The sequence below is a fragment of the Phaseolus vulgaris genome, chromosome 7, assembly GCF_051622355.1.
Source record: "Phaseolus vulgaris cultivar YP4 chromosome 7, ASM5162235v1, whole genome shotgun sequence".
Classification (NCBI taxonomy): Eukaryota; Viridiplantae; Streptophyta; class Magnoliopsida; order Fabales; family Fabaceae; genus Phaseolus; species Phaseolus vulgaris.
Genome location: NC_143504.1, coordinates 3,754,022 through 3,768,511, shown reverse-complemented (window position 1 = coordinate 3,768,511; position 14,490 = coordinate 3,754,022). Strand labels below are relative to the sequence as shown.

Sequence of the window (14,490 nt, the reverse complement as noted above, 5' to 3'; positions counted from 1 at the left end):
AACTGAATTTATTGATATTTATTAGGAGAGTTGGTAAAATAGGGATTGCTTAAATGGTCCGTAAAATTAACTAAAAGAATTTTAAAAAATTGTAATATAAATTGAAACAAATGAATTTTGACTGGTAGGTTACATTGGTATGTAGCGAGACAAATTTTAAAAATAATAACTGAAATTGAAAAAAATGTATTATTTTATTAATATATTTAAAAATTGAAATTAATTTTATTCTTTGAAAATTCGAATTGTTTTTCTTCTAAGTTTCATTTTCATTTTAATAGTAACAAAATAGTTCATCCCCCATTAATTTGATGTATAAAATCAAATTTTTAAATCCAGTTAAAATATGAGTCTGGTCAAACTATTCATCCAATTAAGTATGTTACACAAATTATAATATTCATCCAAATGTATATATATATATATAATAAAAGTTATCACAATCAAATATTGTTATCGAAAACTTATTTCCAAAATATAAAATTTAAAGTTTTTTTTTTAAAAAAATGTTTTATCCGGAAATATTTTTAATAATATTTCTCTAAGTGTTGCACTTTTAATAATATTTTGCATTTGTCTAAATATCAATTTGGTTCTTCCCCATTAAATGTCTCAATCTTTTGTGAAAGACTTGAAAGGTATACACTAACAGTTAATTATCAATGTACTATTAAGATGTTTTGCATTATAGAAATTTTTAAATTTTATATTTCTAGAACAAAAAAATATTTTGATCATTCTTATGTAATGAGAGGTATAGTATAGATAGAAATTATGGAAGTACAAAAAGTAAGGGGAGGCATAGCTACAGTGTAAGAAGGCCTCTGTGGCTGACCGAAAGCCCCATATGTAATACCCAATTGTTAAAAGCGAGTCTCTTTGACCGTAACTCGGGGAATTACCGGGTGAGTTGAAATCCGAAGGTGATGATGGATTTGGAAGTCGACGAGAACAACTTGAAAGCCGCCGGCGCCGAACTCTTCGCCGAAGATGGCCGGCGAGGCATTCGCATCAATGGTTGGTTGATCGAGACTCGGAGGCACTCCATACTGAAGTCTTCCACCATCCAGGAGTGAGTGATTATCGCATCACAATTAACCCTAGCTTCTGTAATTTCTAATTGGGAAAGCGTTTTGTTCGTTGATATTTTGGAAGAAAAATTGAAGATGGATGTGTGCCTTGCAGGTGGGAACAGAAACTTAACACGTCTCATTTACCAGAAATGGTTTTCGGGGAAAACACTTTAATTCTGAGACACCTGAGCAGTGGCACCAAAATTCATTTCAATGCATTTGATGCTCTTTGTGGCTGGAAACAGGAAGCCCTGCCGCCAGTTGAAGTTCCAGCTGCTGCTAAGTGGAAATTTAGAAGGTAAGCTGTTGGCATGTTCACTTTCATGTTTATGTATAACTCAAAATTCAAATGACAGTCCTTAGGTTCATTTGGTCTTTTCTTTGCAATAAATTTATATCTAGTATGAAACTGCCTGGTAATTGTTTGTGCAGTCTACCCATCCCATTGAATAGGATGTGTAAATGTCTAAATGACCGTTGTGTTAGTCTAGTCTCACATTCTTTTGGGGGAAATGTGCAGCAAGCCCTCTCAGCAAATAATACTAGATTACGACTACACATTTACAACACCTTATTGTGGAAGTGACAATATTGAGATTGATAAAGATCTGGTACGCATACTTCTTTTGTTTTTTCCACAAACTATCTGTCATCTTGAATACCATTTTTCATGAGTCACGAGTACAATTCTACACTGAGTGTTTTTGTGCCCACAACTACATATTTATTATATTTTGTTATAAGAAAATCAGGAAACTTATTTAATATATATTTATTTATGGTAGAATGAGGGAGAGATTTCGAAGGAAACCAGTAATATTCTTTGGGAAGACTGCAAGGATCAAATTGATGTAGCAGCACTTGCATCCAAAGAGCCCATACTTTTCTATGATGAGGTCCGTAAAGAATACCTTGAATTTAGCGAACTTCTTTGCAAATAATTGTTTTTGCATGATAATGTCTTTATGAGAAACAATTTTGCATGGTTCATGAAGTAAGAACGTAAGTGAAAGAAAGGAAAAACATATAAATAACTTCGGTATAAATCTGCACATGTGAAATAGTTTAGTGAAATCTGCTATACAAAAAATACAAAATGAATGTGCTCTTGTTTTACTTATCTGAGTGCCTTACATATAACAAATTGTCTATATTCTCTTCCTTGATGGTATTTACTTCCATCCTAAATATATGAATCCTCATTTGTGAACAACAGGTGGTCTTATATGAGGATGAACTTGCTGATAATGGAGTATCACTTCTTACTGTAAAAGTGGTAATGACTAATTTGGTTTCTTCTGTTGATAGGAGCTTTTATTTTGTTATGCAAACTAATATAATTACCAATGACTGGTGATATCACTTCTTGGTTTTACAGAGAGTAATGCCAAGCTCTTGGTTTCTTCTGTTGCGATTCTGGGTGAGCTACTCTGTTTGTATCCTAAATTAGAAATTTCTTTCAGTCTTAAGTGATGTTTGGATAGCAATTTAGTTATTTCATTATTACTACTCTTATGGTTGATAGTGCAGTGTTGGTGTTATAAAATATTGAAGTTATTACTAAATATCTATAATACCTCTGAGAAGCATTGAGATTTGTGTCAGCCCATTTTCTTGCATCGCCACCACTTTCCATAAACTTGAATTTAACTGATTACCCTGGTACTGATGCAGCTTAGAGTTGACGGAGTGCTGATTAGATTGAGAGAAACACGTATGCATTGTGTGTTTGGTGGAAATACAAATCCCATTATACTTCGAGAGAGTTGCTGGAGAGAATCTACATTTCAGGCTTTGTCTGCAGTAAGTTTCTGCTATGCACTTGTGCTTTGTTCTTTATATTAATTCTGAACATTACTCTCTTTTTCTGTTGTTGACCATAGTAAATAGAGAAAGTAAGTGGGGGGATTCTTTTCTATTGCCTGTGTTGATCTAGTCAATATTAAGGACTTTAGGTTGTTTGTCTACTCTTTTTTTACTTCACTATGTTTATTTTTTGTTGTTGTTTGAGATCCTGGATGAAGTGCTATTAACCATATGGCTTCAACCTAAACCCTAAACCCTAAACCATATGGCTTCAACAACTCAAAAGGAGGGTTGGTTTGGTTATGAAGCCAAGATTCTTTAAAAAAATCTTCATTTGAAAGTGTTTTCCTTGAATTTAATGAATGAAAAAAAATCAGCAGGTTCACTTTCCTAGCTGATGTGTGTGTGTGTGTGTGTATAGGTGAGTACAAGTACAAGGTAAAAGAAAAGACTATAGCCTATGAGACTTAACCCCTAAAGCTAGGTACACCCAAAAAGCAGCTTTATGAAGGTAGTACAACAAATGATAATAAACAAATATTTAACACCTCCCCTTCAAGCTAGAGCATATAAATTGTATTCACCAAGTTTGTAACATATAAACTGAACTCTAGGCCCTCTCAAAAACTTAGTTAAAATGTTTGCAAGCTAGTCAATTAGAATTGAAAAATTTAGTACTAAGTTGCTTTGGTAGCAGTGTCCCCTTAGCAAAATGACAATCAATATGTTGTTTGGTTCTCTCATGAAGGGCTGCCTACAGTACAACTTCATTTGCTTAAATCACAAAATTTCAACTCTTAAAGGAGTTGTTTAATCCATACAAGTTCACAAGTGTCTAAAGCCATAGATCTATATTCAAATTTTGCACTCGGCCAAACAACAACACATCATTTCTTGCTTTTCCAGGAAATAATATTCCCTCCAATAAATACACAATATCTTGTGGTGGATCTTCTGTCAATGAGATAGCCAATCCAAGCTGCATTACAATATCCTACGATATGAGTATTTCCCTTGTCCTCATACAACAAAGTCAAGATCTTTTTTTCCCTTGTTAAACTTTGAATAGAATGGTTTAATTAAGACGTTGAATAAATTTTTTGATTCAAACGAATTAATTATATCAAATTGAGTTTTGAAAACATTCAAGGATAATTAGAAATATATTTAAGAACACAAAGATTGAGTTCAGAGTGTTCATGAAATGATGCGTTAGACCATCTATTGTGAAAATGAAGATTAGACCGCCTAACGTGTTGATGTCTTTGAGACCATCTAACAGGTGTAACATTGTAGGATCGTCTAATATGTTTAATCTCGTAATGTATTTATTTTAAGTTCTGCACATGAAGTGACTTTATTATAACTTTAACATATTGTATAGTGTTTGTTACCATCAAAACCTTGTAGACTCTCTTATCATGAGACCGTCTAGTGAGATATTAGACTATCTAGCAGTGACTAGACCATCTAGCGTCATAACACTCCTATGTGTCTCTTTCCAAGCCCTGTGACAATGACAGCCGGGCCAGTGACTGGTTGCTGTGATAGGCTTTATTTTAGTTGCTCTGATTAGTTTTTTCTTGTATCAAATTAGATTTACCTTTTTGTTCCCATGCTTTCCTCATTCTTTTACCGGTTTTGTCTCTATATAGTTTTCTTTGTTGTGGCTATCATTTATAAGTTACAATTTATTGTTGAACACCTTTTTCATTGCACTTGACTGTCTTATTAATGCAGCAAGAGCATCCTTTTGATTCTGGTGCGTACGGCGATCCAAGCTTCATCAGCCAGAAACTCCCCATCATAATGCATACGACAAAAAAGTTTGTAATTTCCTCTTAAGTTATAAGACTGTAAATTCCCATAGCGGATAAGGGTTTCTGGTCAATTGTTATGTTCATATTTTATTCATATTTTATCTGGCTGTTAGAAACCATAAATTGCTTCTTATGAGATAAGAAACAACTTTAATGTTAGATGTTGTTTTTGTACGAAAGGTTGGGGGGGATCCAACTTTAAGGCGAGGGACTCATTTCACATGAAAAAATGAGATGATATAGTTATTACTTATAAGTTATAGGTTGACATTTAAGTAACTTTATAATTTATAACATCTACAACTTTTCACTTTTTTCTCCAAAGTATAATCTTTCATTTTAAAGATGCTAAAGTCGTTGGGAAAAAGGAAATGCATGGAACCGAGCGAGTGCTCGCACTAACATTCACATTAGGCATATGGAAGGCTTTTCCAGGATGTCTTAGTATCTTCGTGAATTCTGTTCACAAAATGCCATTTTTAAACAAGAGAATGGTTGTTGTAGATCTCACTTTCTACCCAATTGGATTGTTATTTCAGAGTAAAGCGTGGGGATAGATAATAAAGCATCACGTAGGGTGAGCAAAGTGGGAATATCTCGTACTCTAATATTGGCAAAAGAAAAGCGTATTTTGATCAGAGTCAATTCCAGGATTTGTAATGCCAGAACAGCAATGATTTGTGAAATACTATTAATTTTGAAGTTTGAATGAAAATCATAGGGACTTTAGCTTAATGTAATAAATCATGAATTTTCTCTGTACAAGGACGTTAGTAGTAACAACTGTCTTTTTGGAAAGTTTCATTCGAATTTGTCATCTCTTATTAAAATCTAAGGTTAGGAACTGAGGCTTTACATATGTTGGAAGCATCCCCATACTGAACTTGCCTAGCACCCACAAAGTGTTTGTGGTATGTACATGCAGGATGAAAATCTGGATTTAATGTCGAAAAGCAAAATATCTGTCATTAACATGACAAGTGAGCACTGCATATAGGAAATTATATCAACTTCAAGGAACTAAAATAGATAGCTAGCGTGTCATAATTTGGGTTTCTGGTGCTAAACATGTAGTCAAATATAGACAGTTGAAACTACAAATCTCGTAGCACATACTATGCTGTACCGTGATCATAGTTATTGACTCTTCCAGGTTAAGTGTCTTCTACCTGTGTTTTTCCCCGTCATTAGGTTAAGGACCAAGCTCTTGAGGCTGAAAAAGGATGATAACACTGCAAGGTGAGGCCAACAACTATCAGAGTCTGAGGTCTAAATCAATGTTGAGTGGCTCCTGTGGTGGCTGGGGTTGTTGTGCAACCAAGCGAAAGCTACCTGGCCATACCAGATCTGTTTGATCCTCTGACGAGAAAGGTGCCCAAGCCATCCCAAGCCTTGCATGTGCATCATGAAAGCTGGGTGCCAGCACAGTACCACCTCTGCATGGCTTATGCACGAGTGAATGGGGCTGTACACCGAGTGATCGAAGAATAGTTGGTGTGTTCACGGAGAAGCCCATTATTGTCATTGACCTCTGTGATTGGTACCTTCTGGCAGCTCCCCTTTCCCTCTTGTGGGCGTTTTGATGACCTCCTAATGCCTGTGAACTGAAGAACTTCCTCTTGCAGAAGTTGCATGAAAAAACTTTTGCAGTGGCTGGTCTTGATTGTAAATCAGGGTCTGCAGCAGTTGAGAGTGAAGTGCCTCCTATGTTCAGGTTCAACCACTCTTTGGGGTTGTCATGTTCGCTTCCATAGTTGTCTTTGTCTCTGTTCATCCTTTCACCTGGTTGTTCTTTGGCTGTTGATAAGATTGTTTCATCTTCTTTGATCATCATTTCCCCTAAATTCTCTGATAGCTCTGATGTCTAAGGGGAGTTGAATAGATGAAAAAAGGCTCATTGGAATCCTTTTAAGGTTAGATCAAAAGCAGAAAAAACTAACCGAAAGTGGTATCAAAGTGTAATGGAAGTGAGATGGGATGTTTTTTTATTTTTTGTCATCCGAATCAGTAACCCCACCTGTTGATGCTTGGTTCTGTAGGGAACAATGCTTATGTCATCTTCACTGTTGGCTCCCTTCAAGCTTAGGATTCCCCACTATCATTTTTTCTTCTTTTTCCTCTTTTCTCCTTACAAAGTTCTATCGTTTCCTGGCTATCTTAGGAATACCTATAGAAATATAAGGTTGACAATGCTAAATCATTCCATCCGTTGTCAAAATCAAATCTCATTTTATTTGAACTGCCTGCCATGTGTGCTCCTTACACCATCCTATATGCTATACTTTACCTCTAGAAGGATAGATATTAGATGTGATGGAGTTTACAAGATGGAGTCTTCATGTTTATCCACTTTGGTCACTGCTATATTAATTTATTTGTTTATTTCCCACCTTTTATATTCCTTTTGATAGTGAAAGTAGGATCTGACTTCTGAGTTTAAGCATATGTAATGTAGGGTTGGGTTGGCTTTTCGTTGCTTTTGGATTTGATGTTTTGTGGGGGAGAACATTACCCTTCTTATTTCCAATAATGGTTGTAAAAAGTTGCAAACAGGATAGCTTGGTCCTTTACTATTTCAGAACAGTTTCCCCTGTTGATCCAGGGAATCTACGTGGGTGTTTTCTTGTTGGGGCTTTTTGGAGTTCCTCTACAAATTTTGGAGTGCGCATATGCACAGAGGAAGAAATGCACCAAGGGTCCATTTCCACTTGCACTTGCACTTAGTTTATCTTTTTCAATGGGAACAAGAAGCCACTTGTACTTGGTCTTTCCCTCATTAAACTGAGTCATAACGGGAAATTTCCATTGTTTCCCTGTTATGTAAAGGTGGTTTTCCACAGTCCACACACTTTCTCTCTGAAACAGACCACAGAAAAAGACACCTCACCAACCAATCCCAGCTCTGCTTTGTGGAGTGTCTGTGGATTGAAGATAGAAAGTGTTTGGTCCATGGTCGTGCATTGCATAACACCGAATTCATGGAACAGTGTCATGGTTTCTGTCTCATATCCACTTTTGAGAACAACTAGGGCTAGCAAGAGATATTTCTAGATTATGTTTTTTGCTACAGATATTTGTAGTTTTACGTATGATAATTTCTATCTTCGGAATTTCGAATGGATAATAATTTAGAGAGTTAACAAAGGACGAGTCCAACTTAAATTTATCAAACAAGATTAGTCTATCCAGTAACTTAGGCAACAAGATCAAAATACCGATGTCAAATATTGCATAAATTAAAAGATGAGATAGATGTGTTTGCATGAACATACAAGAAACAACTGCTTCCTTTGTCCGCATTAATGATGATCTGATAAAAGAAGACACCAATTTTTCATAACAATCGCAATGGATGGTTACCCTAAATGCTGAAAAATTGAATATAACAGATTTTATGAATTTTCTTGTAAGGTAAGGTAGTTGATTTTGTAATAATAGTTTTAGGGTTTATATATATGATAATTCCTAATTAGTAAACTATTTAAAGATTTTTACATTGATAATGCATGAAAATTAAATTCAATAAAAGCTTGTAAGAAAATTTGAATTAAACTTTACATAAAAAGAATTGTGTAAAGACAAGAATAAAAATACAAAAGAGATTTAACTGTAAAATTTTACTTTTTTGCTACATATAAAAAAGGACAAAAGCCTTTTCAGAAGCTTTAAAAAATAAGCGAAAAAGGTTTTCCAGAATGTAGGATGTAGAATTGTGCCACGGTAGTTCCTACGAAGTTAGAACACAATTTATACAAAAAATAAATTTTAAAACAACTATTTTCACAAAAACATCGCCTTCTTAGGATAATATTTGTAGGTATAAGAGATAAAGTAACGAGAAAATAATACTGAATATTTGTTTATATGACATTTAAGTCCAGTCCCTGGCTATCACTAAATTTCATTACACGTTGCTACTAAGATACCAATTATTCACATCTAAAATATTCATTACTCGCCAAAGACATGTAATAAAAGAATTAAGAACTATTGTTGGTAAACGATCTTTAATGATGTTTAAATTTTTTCTCTCAACTAAGGTACAAGTGTAAAGAACAGGAATTTACAAATAATAATGTATGATCTTTTAATACGTTAATTTCTTCTTCTTTTTTAAGGTAATTCGGTGTTGTTTATGGTCTTTAATGGGATATTGTAGTTAAAGAAAAGATTATGGTTTAAAGCATTTTGATTTTAATATGAATGTTGTAATGCATGACCAATAAATTATGTATGTTGGAATATCATATTGTTGTGATTGATGTGTTGATATTCTTGAGTTTATCTTATTTCACTTATCTTTTTGTATTAGGCACAATGCTCAAGATAATTTCATTGCTTCAAGTTTGATGAAATAAGTTTTTGTGTCTAGCGAGAGACATAATCGAATTTAAATGTTTTAGAATTGTCCTAAATCAATATTACTTTCAATAATTGCCTTATTCAAGGTCAAAACATTCTAAACTATGAAGGAGCAAAGTAAAGAGTAGACATGTTAATGTTGTTAAAACTCAAAGGCTTCATTAAAATGACAATATATTTAAAGATGAATATAAAATCTCCTAAGTGACAAATACATGTTAATACAGCACTACAAATTGATGCTCAGCTAGAGAAATGAATGTTGCTAAAAGTGAAATGTTTCAATAAAATTATTTGAAGATGGACATGACCTCCTTTCCCCCAAGTGCATGTGAGTATATGTGCTAGGCACACTAATGTTCGACTTTAAGAAAATAGTTTTCTGTTAAAAGAGGGATAGATAATTTTGAGGATGCAAACAACAGTATAGTTTGTGTGGTATATATTTTATTGAATATTTCAGATGGTTAATGTCTTTTAAATTATCCTATAAAATTATTTCGAATTTTTCTTCTAAAATATGAAATTTTAAGTTGCCATTTTGAATGGAATAATGTATTTAGCCATTCTTATTATCTGTTCTAAGCTGGTATCTTCAGTCTTTTTATCTTAATTTTTATGCTAATGAGATGTCTTACTATCTTGAGATGTTCCTAAAGAAAAAAAAAAATAGGCTTTGAATTTCTGGAGAAACCTTTTAATTTTACATTTTGAAAACAAAGCATTTCCTATTTGAAGGATTTTGGACATCTAATTTGACAATTGCGTTGTTATTGCATCAGTTGTCCTATTGGAATAATGTACTTATTGTTTTGTAATGATATTGGGATGATTAAGAATGCTTTGTTAATTTAGTTGTAGCAGTTTTTTATGAATATTTTTATTTATTTTATATACATAGTGGAAATAAGCACGGATAAGATATGATTTGAGTATATTTACATAGTTAAGAGTACTACTCAACCAAATATATGAATAAGAACACATTACTGCTCATAAAATATTGAAGCGTAATAATATTAATTATGAGTAATCTAACGCACATTACAAAATATAAGACTTGTTTGCAGCTTAACTCTATTACTAGTCGTATAAATTTGTACACAAAAACCATAAAACTAAAAAATAAATTATCATACCTCTAAATTAACATCTTTAGTATGCTTTTATGTATTAAACCTATACTTGATTGATCAAATGTTAGTTTTCTATTAAATATAAAATAATTACAAAAGACAAAACAAATATTAAAGTTTAATCATGTCTGACACTAAAATCAATCGACACAAATGACATGTCCAAGAAAATTATTAAACATAAACATTTGTACAGCTCAAAGAAAATGTGTACACTCGCTTCTAAGAAATTGCATAACTATAATTCTTCAATGATGTATAAGATCAAGAGTTGTTAAATGAGTAATTTACATTAATAATAAAGGTTTAAAGTTATTAAAGGGGAGGTAAAAAAAGTCATTCATGGGCTAATTTTGTGCATTGCTTGATAAGTGATCAATCCACAGACATTATTTCGAACATATTTAAAAGAAAGACCACAAATGAACATTTAAACAAAACCAGATATAAGAAGAATCAAAAACTAATCCTGAATGATGTTCCGATTAGGAAAGAAATATGCTTTTCTCTGTTGAATAAGAAGTAACACAACCAAAAAGTAACATAACCGATGAGTCTAATTCGACATTCCTACAATTGTTACTTCGCAGAAAACACTATTATTGGTCACCCGTATCCTCAAAGGCAACTATGAAAATCCAACAGCTTCCTCACGTACCTGCAACAGCAAAGGAAATCATAACAGCATAAGCATGAGATTACATGGCATTAAAGATTTTAGACAATCTTGCTCAACCAGGCATTCAGATTATTTGCTCAAGAGTTTTCATTACACAAAGGACTTTGTTTACGAAATAACGTATATCCAGCAAATACTTTGGCAGACTAAGAATGTAACTACTAAAAGTAGTAGTAACCAATCTTGACATGTTCTTTTTTATGATAAAAAACTTATAGAAGACTTATCATATAAATGAACAAGCCAAGGTTGTAATCATCCTTCACAAGAAAGGACAGACTGGTTTTTGACTACCATGCCTAGCTGCCTGAGACTTCCAAATTGTCTTCGCAGGAAGAATTTCAAGGCAGCAACCTCTTTAGCATAAAAATCTCATCTTTCAGAGCAAAGGATTTGAAGTTGGGTCAAGGAGGTCATTTAAGTTTTAACCAAAATAATCAATGGGGACTTAGAACCTCACCTCAGGAATCAGGATCACCTGTGAAATGAACGTAGTTTACTCATTAGTAGCATTATAAAACTGATGAAAGGGCTGGACGTACAGCCATTTCAAGGATGACTCTGGCATGGATTTATTTCTGGTAAACTAAGCAAATTTGTGCATGGAATTCAATAAACTGACAAAAGATGCTCAAATATCCAAATACTTATTGTGGGAAGCCTCCTTAAATCTTGTTGGAAACCATAAAGTGTTTTATATCAGGTAAAACGTAAAAGTTAAATAAAATTGAATAAAAATGAAAAGCCAGCAAAAGTAGACAATTGAATAAAAATGAAAAGCCAGCAAAAGTAGAGCAGGGATACAATAACTGCTCAAAGAATAAGATTTTTCAATACTGAAATAAATAATGAAGTATCCAAGCAATAGATAGACAAAATGCACGCCCAAGGAAATTTTTTTTGAAAAAAAAACACTTGCTTGTCTGACTACTGCTTCAGTTCATCTCCAAACCAATAATAACCAATTACTTGCTTGTATACATGGTTTAACTGAAACTGAATTTATAATTTTGAACGAAGGAAAACAAAAAAGGAACCTACTATGCAGCAATCTTCTCTTGCCATTGGAAGATGATCAATGTCCTGGCGCATCACCCATCTTTTCCATTCCCTATAAATTTGAATCTTAATACCTTCTTATGAACCAAGCTAGACAAACTCACAAATTCTACCCAACTCATCTCCTCGCATAAAGCAACAAAGGACTACCTAAATTTACCATCTATCAGGCCTATAATATAAGGTTTTCTATATAATCCAGAACACTAGTAAGTTTTTTTAAAAGGGATTTTTAGGTGAGGCAATGGAATGAATATGCTTAAAATCTGTTCTCGAACGAAATCAAAACAGCATAAACCATTTTTCATGCATCCTAGAACCAGCAAGACTCACAAAGAGACTATTAGCGATCTTGACAAGAACGACGGAAGGTACCATGAGACAGCTCGCAACAGGCACGAGCACCGACAGTAATGTGTGAAGTCATGCAGGTAATAGCCATTGTACTGTGCAGAGGTAAAAGTGATTCTATGCAGCCCAATTGCCCCAAATTCCTGTCAAGAAAGAAAATACAAATTCTCAATGCAATTCAGAATGCAACAAATTACTAAAATTAATTCCAAATTAAGGAAATTAAAACGACGGCAGATTAGCAATTCGTTTTGAAACGACGCGATTTTGGTTATCGTTAAATAAGCAGAGACAGCAAAACGGCGAAAAGCGAGACCTGGTAGCCGGCATGGAAAAGCGACGGGACTGGACGCGAGGAGCAGTGACTGGTGGCGGACGGAGGCGGGGAAGTGCTGAAGGCGCCGCCGGCCGGAGAGAAGCCCTAGCTGAGGATACTAAGGAACGAGAGAAAGAACCAGAACGCCAAGCCATTGCAATCCAATCTGAGAGATGCGAAACGCGCTTTTAGGGCTTTGCAAGGGTTTAGTGATGGTGGCTGGTGCTACTGCTTAGTATATCATGGACCATATAAAACGATGTCGCTTTTAGTTGTTTCCAATTTTTAACCATGTAACATTTTTTTTGGACATTTTTTTATGAACTCCGTAAATATTTCTCAAAGAAAATATAAGAAATAAAGTTTTTTTTTATGACCTAAATTAGTTTATGTATAACTCGCAATATAATTATGAAAAAATTACACGAAGGAATTTTTACTAAGTAGTTTATATATAAACTACTTTTAATTTATGAAAATACTTACTTTTTTATTTTTTTTCTCCAAAAATATTTAGGAAAATTTTAATTCAACGCGTCCTAAACTATTCTCTCCAATTACGTAATTTTTAATCATTTTTATTCATATTATTTATATGATATGATGACTAGTATCAATCACTATAATCACTTTTATAGAATTTTTTTATTTATATTACTCGATTTGAATATTTAGTTTAAAGAACTAAATTGGTATCAAGAATTTAAACTTTTATTTTAATATCTTCAAAGATAAATTATAAATGTATAAAATATAAAGATAAATGGGAAAATGGAAGGGGGAATCCCACTTAAAAAAACTGGCCTATTTTGTAACGAGTTTTGGAAGAACTAAATTTATCAACATTTTTCTCCATCTATTTCTTAAATCCAAACAAAACACCATAATTCATTCTATTTCTACTCTTTCTCTATTGTCATTCTGATTTACCTTTTACTTTTATCACATATAAACAATGCATTAAAAATTCATCTTAATGATAGGCATAAATTATTAAAATAAAACTAAATTTTAATTAAAGAACAAGATCCAATCTTAGTTTGATAATATTACATTTTTTATTAGTTTGCATATTATGCACTTAAATTATTGCTATGTCTTTCTTAATCTATATTAAGTGAACATCAAGAAATAGGATTTTTTTCTTTACACATTCTATGTTGTGGAAACTGTCACATTACACTACACTTCCGTATATTTTGGAATAATCTACAAAAATGTCACATTACACTACACTTCCATATATTTTGGAATAATCTACAAAAATGTATTATTTCTATTGGTAAAAGTCACACTGTTCAACTTATTCTCCTGCATGTTGGAAATCCCACATCGACTAGAGATAAGGACATTTCATAATATATAAATGGGTGCAAACCTCACCCCCATGAGCCGGTTTTATGGGGTTGAGTTAGGCTTAAAGTCCACTTCTTAACATATTAAGGAAATAATAATTATAAAATTATATGCAATTATTGTATGCAATATTTGACGATATTGTACCAATTATATGCAATTAATTTAATAATTATAGAATCTCATGATTAGTTGTGTTCCTTCTTTTAATTTAAATCTCATGTCCATTAGTAAGATAACCAGTTCACTAAATTGTTGTGTCGTTTTTACTCCACATGGTTGCGTTTTACAGGACTTGGCTACGGGGAGGATGATTGGCTCGGGTAAACAACACGCAGGCTTATACTACATGTCCCCTCTTCCAAACCAAGCCCACGCATCTCAAATATCGACCGATCCTGATTTATGGCATAAGCGCCTTGGACATCCTTCTCCAGCGTGTCTACAACTTGTATCTTCCCTACTACCTATCCCTATCAGTAAAAATCTCATTCCCATTCATAATCATTGTAGTATTTGTCCCAAAGCTAAA

At 33.3% G+C, this 14,490-nt stretch overlaps 3 protein-coding genes across 11 annotated transcripts; 1 reads left to right on the top strand and 2 right to left on the bottom strand.

The window, feature by feature from the left end:
• The first annotated feature begins 586 nt into the window (after positions 1 to 586).
• LOC137828240 (TIP41-like family protein) lies at positions 587 to 5,023 on the top strand. 2 transcript variants are annotated; one of them, XM_068634722.2, is made up of 8 exons: positions 587 to 1,072; positions 1,186 to 1,371; positions 1,594 to 1,684; positions 1,859 to 1,969; positions 2,290 to 2,349; positions 2,452 to 2,493; positions 2,748 to 2,876; positions 4,620 to 5,023. In XM_068634722.2, the coding sequence occupies exons 1-8, from the start codon at positions 927 to 929 to the stop codon at positions 4,722 to 4,724; spliced, it is 870 nt and encodes a 289-aa protein (XP_068490823.1). In that variant the 5' UTR covers positions 587 to 926; the 3' UTR covers positions 4,725 to 5,023. The 2 variants fall into 2 exon arrangements, with proteins under 2 accessions (XP_068490823.1, XP_090160599.1); XM_090304473.1 differs by having other exon boundaries at positions 884 to 1,072; positions 1,506 to 1,684.
• Positions 5,024 to 5,487: 464 nt separating this feature from the next.
• LOC137828241 (zinc finger protein 7) lies at positions 5,488 to 6,670 on the bottom strand. Its single transcript, XM_068634724.2, has one exon. It carries the CDS (start codon positions 6,531 to 6,533, stop codon positions 5,955 to 5,957), a length of 579 nt encoding a protein of 192 aa, XP_068490825.1. The 5' UTR covers positions 6,534 to 6,670; the 3' UTR covers positions 5,488 to 5,954.
• A 3,866-nt stretch (positions 6,671 to 10,536) lies between these two features.
• Positions 10,537 to 12,879, bottom strand: LOC137827971 (uncharacterized). Of its 8 annotated transcripts, none has more exons than XM_090304466.1 (5): positions 12,603 to 12,879; positions 12,269 to 12,429; positions 11,918 to 11,987; positions 11,337 to 11,354; positions 10,721 to 10,855 (listed from the first exon to the last, which is right to left on the bottom strand). In XM_090304466.1, the coding sequence occupies exons 1-2, from the start codon at positions 12,755 to 12,757 to the stop codon at positions 12,279 to 12,281; spliced, it is 306 nt and encodes a 101-aa protein (XP_090160592.1). In that variant the 5' UTR covers positions 12,758 to 12,879; the 3' UTR covers positions 10,721 to 10,855; positions 11,337 to 11,354; positions 11,918 to 11,987; positions 12,269 to 12,278. The 8 variants fall into 8 exon arrangements, with proteins under 8 accessions (XP_090160595.1, XP_090160596.1, XP_090160590.1 ...); XM_090304468.1 differs by having other exon boundaries at positions 12,311 to 12,429; XM_090304469.1 differs by lacking the exon at positions 11,337 to 11,354 and having other exon boundaries at positions 10,537 to 10,855; positions 12,311 to 12,429.
• Positions 12,880 to 14,490: the final 1,611 nt, after the last annotated feature.

What these genes read in the sequence shown, in the direction of transcription:
- LOC137828240 (XM_068634722.2), top strand. Translation starts at nt 927, where the DNA reads ATGATGGATTTGGAAGTCGACGAGAACAACTTGAAAGCCGCCGGCGCC. An exon ending in GCTAAGTGGAAATTTAGAAG is followed by an intron (nt 1,372 to 1,593) that starts GTAAGCTGTTGG and finishes GGAAATGTGCAG; the next exon opens with CAAGCCCTCTCAGCAAATAA. An exon ending in CCATACTTTTCTATGATGAG is followed by an intron (nt 1,970 to 2,289) that starts GTCCGTAAAGAA and finishes TGTGAACAACAG; the next exon opens with GTGGTCTTATATGAGGATGA.
- LOC137827971 (XM_090304464.1), bottom strand. Translation starts at nt 12,757, where the DNA reads ATGGCTTGGCGTTCTGGTTCTTTCTCTCGTTCCTTAGTATCCTCAGCT. An exon ending in TTTTCCATGCCGGCTACCAG is followed by an intron (nt 12,430 to 12,602) that starts GTCTCGCTTTTC and finishes CTTTCTTGACAG; the next exon opens with GAATTTGGGGCAATTGGGCT.
- LOC137828241 (XM_068634724.2), bottom strand. Translation starts at nt 6,533, where the DNA reads ATGATGATCAAAGAAGATGAAACAATCTTATCAACAGCCAAAGAACAA.